The sequence below is a fragment of the Eulemur rufifrons genome, chromosome 24 (genome assembly GCF_041146395.1).
Source record: "Eulemur rufifrons isolate Redbay chromosome 24, OSU_ERuf_1, whole genome shotgun sequence".
NCBI classification, from domain to species: Eukaryota; Metazoa; Chordata; class Mammalia; order Primates; family Lemuridae; genus Eulemur; species Eulemur rufifrons.
In genome coordinates this window covers 12,786,193-12,798,797 of record NC_091006.1, presented here as the reverse complement: position 1 = coordinate 12,798,797, position 12,605 = coordinate 12,786,193, and the positions used below count along the sequence as shown (strand labels likewise).

General features: G+C 49.7%; 1 protein-coding gene across 1 annotated transcript; it reads left to right on the top strand.

Moving 5' to 3' along the window:
- The first annotated feature begins 7,738 nt into the window (after positions 1-7,738).
- On the top strand, positions 7,739-10,125 carry KCNA7 (potassium voltage-gated channel subfamily A member 7). Its single transcript, XM_069457795.1, has 3 exons — positions 7,739-7,776; positions 7,812-8,415; positions 9,310-10,125. Exons 2-3 carry the CDS (start codon positions 7,861-7,863, stop codon positions 10,123-10,125), a joined length of 1,371 nt encoding a protein of 456 aa, XP_069313896.1. The 5' UTR covers positions 7,739-7,776; positions 7,812-7,860.
- Positions 10,126-12,605: the final 2,480 nt, after the last annotated feature.

The window sequence follows — 12,605 nt, the reverse complement described above, 5'->3', positions numbered from 1 at the left end:
TGAAAAAAACTAAGGCAGAATAAGGGAATAGGAAATGAAAGCGAAGCTATTTTAGAAAGAGTGATAATAGAAGGGTCCCATGAAGTAATAACATTTGAACAAAGGCGGGATAGAACGGAGATCTAGGCAGGGTTAACAGCAAGCGCAAAGGCCCTGAGCTTGGACCTGGTGGCAGGACTCTCAGGTTGTTGGCCATGAGATCAGAGAGCTGGCAACCATGTCTTTTAGGACCATGTAGACCTGCAAGGAGTTAGATATTGTATTTTAATTTTTCTGGATAGAGTCGATAACCTGTTTATTAATAACTACAAAAATGATTGCAAAATTCAAACTACTAATTTCATCTTTCAGGCAACCTGCAACATAAAAGCACATACTTTTAAAAGTATTTTGACACTTTTGCTTTATCTGAGTGCGTATATGACAACTCTCTGTGCTATTTTTGCAGCTTTTCTGTAAGTCTAAAATTATTTCAAAATAAAAAGTTTAAAGAAAATAAAACTAATCCTGCCCAAAGCAGGGCGTGGTGGTGCACACCTGATGTCTTGGCTCCTACCTACTGGGGAGGTTGAGGCAGGAGGATTGCCTGAACCCAGGAGTTGGAATTCAGCCTGGGTAATATATAGCAAGACCTCCTGTATAAAACAAAAAAACTAATCCTGCCTTAATAATGTATTTTTCTGTACCATTTGAAAGTAAATTGGGATGTATTTTGAAGATAGAGCTCACTTATTCAGGTTATGTAGGAATTGAATTAGGCACTTCATTCCTAAACACTTCAGCGTGTATCTCCTAAGAATAAGGACATTCTCCTACATAACTACAAAATTATTTTCACCTCTAAGAAAGTTTATCCAGCCCCTGTACAGATTTTCTCAATTGACCCAAGAATGTCTTGTTTTAATCCCAACCAGGATTTAATCAGGGTTCACACATTGTATTTGATTGTCAAATCTCTTTATTCTAATATAGAATAGACACCAGCCTGAGCAACATGGTGAGACCCTGTCTGTACAAAAAATTTTTTCAAAATTTAGTTGGACATGGTGCCACACACCTGTAATCCCAGCTACTCAGGAGGCTAAGAGTGGAGGATTGCTTGAGCTAAGGAGTTTGAGGTTGCTGTGAGCTATGATGATGCCACTGCACTGTAGCCCAGGCAACACAGCAACACCCTGTCTCAAAAAAAAAAAAAGAAAAAGAAAGAAAGAAAGAAAAGAATAGATGCACAGACTACCACATCACTTTTTTTGTGTGATTTTTCTCTCCCTAAATTTCCTGAGTTCAGATGAGTTTCCTGTAGAACATCTCACATTCTGGATTTGTTTCCTCATGGTGTTTAGTTTGTTCCACTACCTCTGTTTTGCCTGTAAACTGGAAATTGAGTCCGAAGGATTGAAGTTAAGCATTTTTGGCAAGAACACTTTCCTGTTGATACTTCAGAGTTCATATTGCATCTCATCTGGAGGTGCGTGTCAGATGATCCCACTATTATGATGTTGCCTTTGGTCACCTGATCATATAGCAAAGTGCCTGATCTCTCTTTATAAAGGTACATTTTCCCCCTGACAACCTGAGTAGTGAGTCTCTGAAATTCTGCAAATATTCTGTACCCCAATCATCTCTCACCTAATGATTGTAGCAGCCATTGCTGAGCTCTGCCTGCATCAAGTATGAATGGTGGGGGTGGGGGGTAGATTTTATTTGCACTGAAATAGGAAGTTACTAAGGGATTCTGATCAGGAGAAGGACATAACCTGATGTACATTTTTAAAAGATCATTTTAATGGCTATGGTCAGAAAAAAGTTCAGGGAAGGGGCTGAAGGGGGAACAGGAGATGGTCAGGAAGCTACAAGTTCTAGGGAAGCGATGATGGCTTGGACTAAAATGGAACAGTGGGATGGTAAGGAGTGGTCAGATTAGGGATGTATTTGAAGATAGAGCTCACTTGTTCAAGTTCTGTAGGAACAGAATTAGAGTGTATGGAAAAGAGGAAAGTTACAAATAACTCCTAGAGGAGGTTAAGGAGACAACTGAATACAATGTGGGATCCTGGATTAGATTCTGAAGCAGAGAAAACATCTTAGTGGAAAACTGGTGAGATTCCAATAAGGTCTATAGTTTAGTTAATAGTATTATACTAATGTCAATGTCCTGGCTTAAATAATTATACTATGGTTGAAATTGCTGGAAGCCGGGTGAAGGATATATGGGAACTTTACATTACGCTTAGTGAGAGAAGTCAGATTCAAAAAGCTACATACTGTATTATTCCATTATTTGACATTGTGGAAAAGCCAAAAAAAAAAAAAAAAAAACTACAGGAACCAAGGGACAGAAAACAGAGCAATGGTGGCCAGGAGCTGGGAATGGGGAAAAGGGTTGACAACAAAGGGAAACTAGGGAATCTGGAGAGAGTCAGGGGACAGTTCTATAGTTTGATTGTAGTGGTGTTGCACGACTGCATATATTTGCCAAAAATGTACATTTAAAAAGGCAAATTATACCGCACGTACATTAGACCTCAATAAACTTGACTATCCTGCAGATTTCCGAGCAGAGGAAAGAATAATAAATAAAACAATGAACTTGACTAAAAAAATGGCTCCTTCCAAATATTCATTGATTACAAAGGGGAAAATAATAAGTTTACAGTGGAGAAACCCCAGACACCACTCTAACCAAGGGATCAAAGTTAACATCACCAGTGCTATGACAAATGGACATCCCATGCACCCAATATGATGTGATGAGAAGGGCTTGTCACCTCTGTGGCTTTCTCTCCACCCTCAACCCGTCCCCCACCCCCAATTTATAACCTCAATCTAATCAAGATAAAACATCAGACAAATACAAATTAAAAGATAGTCTACAAAATAACTGCCCAGTATTTTTCAAGTGTCCAGGTCACGAATGAACGACAAGGAAAAAGTAAGAAACTATCACAGATTGCAGAAGACTAAAGAGATATGACAAGCAAATGCAACCTGGATTGCATCCTTGAATGGGGAAAGGACTATTAGTGGAAAAACACGAAAATCCAAATGGAATCTGCTATTTAGTCAAAAGTATTGTACCAATGTCAATTTCTTAGCTTTAGCAAATGTGCCTAGCAATGTAAGATGCTAACATTAGGGGAAGCGAGATAAACAGTATTCAAGAACTCTGTGCTATCTTCGTAACTCTTTTGTACGGCTAAATATCCTTCAAAGTTAAAGTTTTAAAAATACTATTATTACATGAGAATGATACCGAGGAATGGGAGAGCCTGTGTATATTAGTTTCCTGTTGCTGCTGTAACAAACACCACAAACTTAGTGGTTTAAACAACACAAATTTATTAGCATACAGTTCTTGAGGTCAGAAGTCTAAAATGGGTCTGCAGCGCTCTGCTCCTTCTGGAGGCTCTAGGGGAGAATCTGTTTCCTTGCCTTTTCCAGCTTCTAGAGGCTGCCTGCATTTCTTGGCTTGAGGCCCCTTCCTCCACCTTCAAAGCCAGCAGTGGGGCATCTTCTCCCCTCTCTGACTTCTGCATCCATCCTCACATCTTCTGTGAATCAGACCTTAACTGCCTCCCTCTTATACAGACCTTTATGATTACACTGGGCCCACCCAGGTAGTCCAGAATCATCTCCCCAATTTCAGAGCCTTAATCTAAGTCCATCTGCAAAGTCCCTTTTGCCATATAAGATAATACATTCAAAGGTTTCAGGGCTTCGGACATGGACATCTTTGGGGGCCATGAGTCTGCCTCCCACTGCGATAACACAGAGAATGAGTTTGATAACATGAGCAGAGTGTGCAAGTAGAACAGAGAGTTGCTGTGGGAGGTTTGCAGAGAACAAAGATGGCTAACGGTTATCTTGGAGAGACAGAGGGTACATTGATCAGGGGCATGTAGCAGTGTCAGGCTGGAATTTGGGGTCATGAATATAAAGTGATGAGTGTTCCATTTTGGTCCAGCTCCCTTCAGTGCCCCTGGGCAGGCAGAGTAGGTGAAAGATGCACTAGGGTTGAGTTTGGCTCCACAGTGCCCTGGAGGGGATTTCAGGCAAGGGCGTGACTTTATTGGTGGACCATGGGAGGTAAGCAGGGGAAAGAGGAGAGGGAGGATGCTGTACAGGTGGTCAGAGATGGTGAAAAGGTCACAGGGTCAAGGGATTGTAGGTACTGGTGATTTTGGAAGTTTTAAAAATTTGGGTGATGGGGAAAAGATGAGCATGGACAGAGAATGGAAAGATAAAAATCAAGAGTTTAGAAGGGGTATAAATTACTGGTAATGGCAAGGACAAGGATATGACCATGAAAATGGGAGGCAAGATTAGGGGGTGACAAATAAGGGGTGCAGGGTTTCTTCAGGGGATAACAAAAATGTTCTAAACCTGATTGCGTTGATGGATGCACAACTCTGAATATACGAAAAGCCACTGAGTCATACACTGTCAATAGGTGGCTTGTATGGTATGTGGATTATATCTCAATAAAACTTTTTTAAAGAAAGAGAGAGAGGCTAAGCGCAGTGGCTCACGCCTGTAATCCTAGCACTGTGGGAGGCCAAGGCGAGCAGATCGTTTGAGCTCAGGAGTTCAAGACCAGCCTGAGCAAGATCGAGACCCTGTCTCTACTAAAAAAAAAAAAAAAAAAAAATAGAAATTAGCTGGACAACTAAAAATATATATAGAAAAAATTAGCCAGGCATGGTGGCACATGCCTGTAGTCCCAGCTACTCGGGAGGCTGAGGCAGGAGGATCGCTTGAGCCCAGGAGTTTGAGGTTGCTGTGAGCTAGGCTGACACCACGGCACTCACTCTAGCCTGGGCAACAGAGTGAGACTCTGTCTTAAAAAAAAAAAAAAGAAAGAAAGAAAGAAAGAAAGAAAAAGAGAGAGAGGTGCTAAGGCAGGGAAGAGGGCAAGACAGATGGAAATGAAGGGATGGGAGTACCCAAAGGCCACATTCTGGTTCTCTATTACTGTGATGGTCTTAACAAATCACCCCAAAAAACTGCGTGGCTAAAAACAGCAGAAATCATTCATTTCACTTGTAAGTCTGAAATTTGGGCAGGGCTTGGTGGGAAGGCGTATCTCTGCCTGAGGAACAACCGTGGGGGTAGCTTGTGTGCTGGAGGACCCGCTTCCAAGTGGCTCAGTCCCATGGCTGCAAGTTGGTGCTGGCTGTGGGCTGTGAGTTTAGCCAGGGCCAAAGGCCAGTGGCCTAGGGTCCTCACCACCTGGGCCTCGCCATCTGGTCTGGACGAATGTCTCAGGAAAGAGTGGGGCAGAAAGTTTCATGGCCTTTTATGACTCATCCTCAGAAATTACATGGTGTTCCTTCCCTCGTGGTCTGCTAGTTGAAGTAGTCACCAAAGGCTGGACACATGAACTGCGCATGATGGGCTGTGGCAAGGTTCTGGACAACCATGTGGGACAAGAAATATGGCCGTGGCTCTTTATGGAAAAGAAAATCTAGTACAGGCCAGGTTTTAGACAGATCATCTGTGGGGATACTGAAATTACTAAGAACTTTTTGTTGTTGTTGCTGAGACATAGTCTCACTTGATTGCCCTGGGTAGAGCGCAGTGACGTGATTGTAGCTCGCTGCAAGCTCCAACTCCTGGGCTGTCAGCGATCCTTCTGCCTCAGCCTCTCAGGTAGCTGGGACTACAGACACGCACTGCAAAGCCCAGCTGGGTTTTGTTGTTTTGTGCATTTTCTTTCTTTTTCTTTTTTGTAGAGATGGGGTCTCGCTGTTGCTCAGGCTGCTGTCGAACTCCTAAGCTCAAGCAATCCTCCTGTTTTGGCCTCCCAGAGAGCTAGGATTACAGGCGTGAGCCACCACGCCCGGCCAAAATTGCTAGAATTATGATTATGATAGTAGTTTTGCAGTGACGGACAGGGAGCCAGGATTTAAAATCTTCCATGAATGAGCAGGAGCGGCCAAAAGGCAACAGGATGAGTTCATCAAAGAAAGATGGGAAGAGGTGTCCACCAATGGCTTGAGCTTCAAAGCAGCTGGAGTGTCTGGAAGAGATGGAGAATTATCTGGAAGTTGCAAGAGGGAGCAAGGAAGACACCTGCCTACCTTCAGGCTCAGTAGTAGGAGGCAACAAGAAAGAGGGCTTTGGGGTCTCCTGGGAGGACAAGGGGTCAGTTAGAGTAAGAAAGTTCTCAGAGAGGAGGGGGATGCTGCTGCTGACAGGCATGACTTCCTGTCCCCCAAAAGGCGGGGTTGCAGAAAGGTGGGAAACTGGTCAGGTTGAGGGTGTGCAAAGCTGGGTTGGAATTAGGAGCTGGAAGAGGAGCCGCTCAGAAACGCCAGACCCCACCGTGATGCCACTTTGACTCAAGGAAGGGACTTGGGGTCACCGCAGAAGCTCTGGGTTGATTTATGGAAGTTTCTGCCATGCAGCAGAACACAGAACACAGAGAGATCAAAGAGTCGCAAAGAAAAGACAGAGACAAGAGAGATGGAGGGACAGAGGCCCAGAAAGAGGGACAATAGAGATCCAGGGAGAGGGTCACAGAAATCCATAGAGAAACATAGCATCCCAGAAAGTAATGCAGGCAGAAAGAGGGCCAGAATTCAGAATTAGCATGGAGTTCTAAGGTTTTGTGTCGCTCTCCATGCCCCCAGCAGAGGGCGCCCGGGACCCCTTTCCGTGGAGTCCGGGGTGACCAATCCGCCACCTCTTCCCCCTCGCAAGTCCATCCGATGGGGCTATTTTTACGCGGTGTCATCAGACACCGGTGGCTGAAAGGCCATCGTCACTCTCAAGGCCCTTTGGGTCTTGAGAGTGACCCTGTGGCATCTTCCCGGCCCACTCCCCACCCATTCCTGGCAACTTCGGCCTCCTTTTGCACTATTTGCAGGGCTACAGCTCAGGCCCTGCTAGGTTTCAGGAAGTCTCGTAGAGAATCCAGGTGGAGACCGCAGTGCAGACGCTGGAGACAGGATGGGGTGTGGGTGAACTTGTTCAGTGGTTTGCAGCTGCCAGAGCGACCCCAGGACAGGACAACCATCAGGACAGTGGCAGAGCTGATCAGGAGTGATGATCAGAGAGATATCCAGAGATATGACTCCAGAGACCCTGAGTCCTCTAGGGGTCCTAAGACACTCCCAGCCATTCAGAGATACAGGGAGAGACTAAAGGGGGGCCCAGAAAAACCCTGGGTCAGAGAAATGGAACGCTAAGAGATAATGAATGAAAAGAGATTCAGAACAAGAGAAACAAAGAGATCAGGGAAACGAGACATAAACAGAGACAGACGCCCCAAAACAAGAGTCAAAATAAAGACATAGATCTGAAGACCAAGACCAAGAATCTGGCAGGAACCCCCATACAGAGGCCCCCAGAGTGACAAACCTCACAGATAACGGACCCATATAGTCAGAGAAACATGCCCACAAGAGACAGACCCAGAGCGATGACATAGCCAGACGCTGAGCCACACAAGAGGAGAGAGTAAGGTGGAAACACGCAACTCCAATAGAGGGCTCAGATTCTCATAAAAAGAGAAGAGACACGCATACACGGCAACTTGGAGAAACGCAGGACCGAGATCCCAGGCGACAGAGAGAAAAAGGGAAAGGGGAGCTGAAAGGGCAGACGCGGATAGCGCAGCGCGGCGGCGGCTGGGGGGCAGGGCGGGCGCCCCGGCAGAGGGCGCCCGGCCGCCCTCTGCCCCGCCGGGGTCACGGCGCCCCCTCCCCCGCGCCCTGGCCGGACTGCCGGGCTATTTTTACGCGCGGACACCGGACACCGGGCTGGGTCGGCGGCGGCGGCGGCGGCCGAGGCGGGGCCGCACCGGGCCGGGCGTCGGGGCCACACGTCCGTTCGCGGGTCGCCGGGGCTGCGCGCGCCATGGAGCCGCGGTGCCCGCCGCCGTGCGGCTGCTGCGAACGGGTGGTGCTCAATGTGGCCGGTCTGCGCTTCGAGACGCGGGCGCGCACGCTCGGTCGTTTCCCGGACACGCTGCTCGGGGACCCAGCGCGCCGCGGCCGCTTCTATGACGACGTGCGCCGCGAGTACTTCTTTGACCGGCACCGGCCCAGCTTCGACGCGGTGCTCTACTACTACCAGTCCGGAGGGCGGCTGCGGCGGCCGGCGCACGTGCCGCTCGACGTCTTCCTGGAGGAGGTGGCCTTTTACGGGCTGGGCGCGGCGGCTTTGGCGCGCCTGCGCGAGGACGAGGGCTGCCCGATGCCGCCCGAGCGCCCCCTGCCCCGCCGCGCCTTCGCGCGCCAGCTCTGGCTGCTCTTCGAGTTCCCCGAGAGCTCGCAGGCCGCGCGCGTGCTCGCCGTCGTCTCCGTGCTCGTCATCCTGGTCTCCATCGTGGTCTTCTGCCTAGAGACGCTGCCTGACTTCCGCGACGACCGCGACAACCCTGGGCTTGCAGCAGTGGCTGCAGCTGGCCCGGTGAGGGGCGGGGCGTGGTGGAGAGGGGCGGGGTTGGGGAGGAGGTGGGCGAAGCTACGGGATCTCGCCAATCATAAGGCAGGGCAAGGGGCTGTAAGGGGTAGGCCCCCCAGGGACAGGGCCTTACCCGGAGACCTCGCTGCTAAAGCTGGGCTGGAGGCGGGGCCTGAGGATCCGAGTAGGAGGACCTGCCCTCTCAGGAGGTGGGGTGGCCCAAATGAGAAACCCGGCGTACAGAGGGCAGGGCCCTTGGTGCAGGGGGCAGGAGGAAGATTAAAAATCAAAGCTGAGGGGATAAAGGAGAGCCTGAAGAATCCGGGATCTATGCAGCTGGCGCTGACCAATGGGAAGGATGGGATGGAGGTGGTGAGCCCGAGGGCCTGAATATAGTGAGCTGAGGTCTGGGGCCAGGGCCAGAGTAAGAGGAGAACATCACAAAGCAAGTCAGGCTGAGGGCAGTTAGCGGAGGGACCTGGGGTTTGGCCCGCAGAAAAGGTCTTTAGCTATATAGTCCGGGCTGGGGTTGGGGAGGGCAAGGAGAGTCTAGGCCCCGGGAGGCGGGGCCAGGGCCAGGACCCTCCCCTTGTAGGAAATCAACACGGGGGGCGCGAAGAGGTTGCACCCTACTCAAGCATCATTTCAGGAGTCCCTGCCGGTGAAGGGGCAGGGACCGCCTCTCCAGCCACCCACCAGGTCAGGAGACCAGAAAGTCAGCCACCCAGGGATGAACCCGGGGTCCTGGGAAGGAGTCTAGGACCACCAGGTTGCTGGGGGCCTTGGGGCAGTGGCTACTGACCCATCTATGAAGAGAAGTTGGCTATTTAAACAACGAATAAGATTGTCCCAGTGTCCCAGCCCTGGCCTGGCCCTCCCTGAATGTTTTCCTCTCTGCAGTTCCCTGCTCGGCTGAATGGCTCCAGCCCTGTGCCTGGAAACTCACCCCGCTTGCCCTTCAGCGATCCGTTCTTTATGGTGGAGACGCTGTGCATCTGTTGGTTCTCCTTTGAGCTGCTGGTGCGCCTGATGGCATGCCCGAGCAAGGCGATCTTCTTCAAGAACGTGATGAACCTCATCGATTTTGTGGCCATCCTTCCCTACTTTGTGGCGCTGGGCACTGAGCTGGCCCGGCAGCGAGGAGTGGGCCAGCAGGCCATGTCACTGGCCATCCTGCGGGTCATCCGATTGGTGCGTGTCTTTCGCATCTTCAAGCTGTCCCGGCACTCAAAGGGCCTGCAGATCTTGGGCCAGACCCTTCGGGCCTCCATGCGAGAGCTGGGCCTCCTCATCTTCTTCCTCTTCATCGGTGTGGTCCTCTTTTCCAGCGCGGTCTACTTTGCCGAAGTTGACCGGGTGGACTCCCATTTCACCAGCATCCCAGAGTCCTTCTGGTGGGCAGTGGTCACCATGACCACCGTTGGCTATGGAGACATGGCACCCGTCACTGTGGGTGGCAAGATAGTGGGCTCTCTGTGCGCCATTGCCGGTGTATTGACCATTTCCCTGCCTGTGCCTGTCATTGTCTCCAACTTCAGCTACTTTTACCACCGGGAGACAGAGGGCGAAGAGGCTGGGATGTACAGCCATGTGGACACACAGCCCTGTGGCACACTGGAGGGCAAGGCCAAGGGGGGGTTGGTGGATGGAGAAGTGCCTGACCTACCACCTCCACTCTGGGCGCCCCCTGCGAAACACCTGGTCACTGAAGTGTGACGGACAGTTGAGGTCTGCAGGACCTCATACCTCCTTGGAGGGGAGGGAGGGGAGCAGGGTGGAGGGAAAGGCTGGGGGGAGGGGATTGGGTTTAGGAAGAACTAGGTTAAGTGGCAATGAACGGGAGAACACTGAGTCTTGTTGGGTCTTGAGTTGTGTGGTTTGGCAACTCCCGTGGGTACCTCCTTAAGTATGAGCAAATGGCAGTGGGTTTTGTTGAGTCGAGGAGGACTCCATTGGTTCATGTTGCATTGAGTTGTGCAAAGCTCGTGGGGCCTTTTGGGGTGGTGTTGAGATAGGTTTCGTCATACCATTTTGTGAGTTTCCTAGGTCAGTGTTAGGTTGGGTTGAGTTGTGAGTTTGGGTGAGTCTTGTCCAACTGCACTGCGCAGGATTCTGTGGTTTTATGGGTCCCCTAGGCCCATGGTGGGTCAAGTTAGGTGGTCACCCCTGGCATTGTTGAGATCAACTGTGCGGTCATGCATGGTGTTGAGTTTCGTTGAGACATGTTAGAAATTATGTGGCTTTGTGATTCTTCTAGGGCTGTGTTATTTTAGGTTCTGTGAACTTGTGAGTCATGTGGAAATGTGAAGAGTCACTTGATAGAATGTGAGCTTTCTAGGTCACATTGGGTTAAGTTGGGTTGGAATGGATAGCCAAATGAGTCTTATAAGGTTCTGTTCAGTTGAGTTGTCTAGAGATATGTGGCTGTAAGCTTTTGAGGGCCACGCTGAGTTGAGCTGTGTTGAGATGTACGACAACACGAGTCTTGTAAGGCCAGTTCATTTGGGTCATATGACCGTTCGAATCTCATAGGGCCATGCTGGGTTGAATTACATTGAGTTGTGTCATTGTGCATCCTGTAGGAATATCGGGTTGAGTCAGACTGTAAGGATGAGTTCCATAGGGCTATGTTGGGTTGTTTTGCATTTAGTGGTAGCACCAGGACCCAAGGGTAACAGTGCTGGGGGAGAATCGTGGATCAGGGAGCAAATGTGTGGCGGTGTAGACTCTGGGAGATGTACCAAGCTGGCTTCCCCGGTGTTGCTCACTGTAGCAGGTGCAGGGGGAGCTGGGTTCTGTATCCACGGGTTCAGGTGTTCATCCAGAGGTGATTGGGGTGAACTAGGAAGATGCAGATGCTCCTTCTGTTTACTCACATCCACTTCATTTTGCCACCTAACCCGCTCCCCTCCTTGTTCTCCCCTGCAGTTTTACTCCCAGACCTGGAGGTCAGAGCCACAAGGGAAAGGGGAGCGGGAGAGGGGAGAAAACTGTGCTCTGTCCACACATGATGGAGGGACAGAGACTTCAAAACGTGGGGCACAGAGACCAGGAGAGGGATAGCGACCCAGACAGAGGAAGAGATAGAAACCTGGAGAAGAGGACCCAAAGAGAGAGGAACAGAGATCCAGAGTGACAGGAGGACAGAGACCAAGAGCAGGGGATGGAGACCGAGAGAGCAGTTTCAGGCAGCCAGAGAGGACACCGAGAGTTTGAGAGAGATTATAGAGTCTTACAGAAAGGGAACTGAAAAAGAAGGCAGAAAAAGTCAGTGCCAGCCGGGCATGGTGGCTCATGTCTGTAATCCCAGCACTTTGGGAGGCTGAGGTGGGAGGATCGCTTGAGGCTAGGAGTTTGAGACCAGACTGGGCAACATAGTGAGACTCCATCTCTACAAAAAATAAGAAAAATTAGCCAGATGTGGTGATGCGTGCCTGTAATCCCAGCTACTCAGGAGGCTGAGGCAGGAGGATCACTTGAGCCCAGGAATTGGAGGTTAAAGCGAGCTATGATAGAGCCACTGCACTGCTCCTGGGCGACAGAGGGAGATCCTGTCTCTAAAAGAAAACAAGAAAACTAAAAAGAAAAACTCAGTGCCCCTGAACCTGAGAAAGACACAATCTCTGTTCCACGGAATCATAAAGAGATCCTAAACCAGGCTGATCACCCCCTCCTCGCAGCTCAGAAGGGTGTCAGACAGGCTGGGAGCTTCACTCTGTTTTCCAGGAGAGAAACCTGAGTCTCAGAGCAGGGGAGTGGCCTCCCAAGGTCACACAGCACATCCCTGGGGGCCAGGATTGTGGCAGGCTGCCTGCTCCACGTGTCCCCGTCAGCCTCCTCATACACAAAGGACCTCCCGAGTCCAGAAGCCTCATTTCTCACAGACAAGGGGACTGCGGCTCAGAGGGAAAAGTGTTACCCAAATCATGGAGCCAAAAATGTTCAGAGGTCTTTCAGAGCTAAAGGGCATTCAGAGAAGGGGAAGATGGTTGTCATCACTAACACATATAGGGCTTCCTATGTGCCAGGCATCATCCAAAGTAACTTTACTTGTATTAATTTATTAAAACCCATCCAGTGGTTTACAGAATGTTGTTGTTATTTTTAGCTATAAACTCCCCTCCTTTTTTTTTTTTTTGATCAAATAAAATCTTCCTTAGAGGTACCAATGTAAAGCATCGGAGGGGAACTGGCTG

What these genes read in the sequence shown, in the direction of transcription:
- KCNA7 (XM_069457795.1), top strand. Translation starts at nt 7,861, where the DNA reads ATGGAGCCGCGGTGCCCGCCGCCGTGCGGCTGCTGCGAACGGGTGGTG. An exon ending in CAGTGGCTGCAGCTGGCCCG is followed by an intron (nt 8,416 to 9,309) that starts GTGAGGGGCGGG and finishes TCCTCTCTGCAG; the next exon opens with TTCCCTGCTCGGCTGAATGG.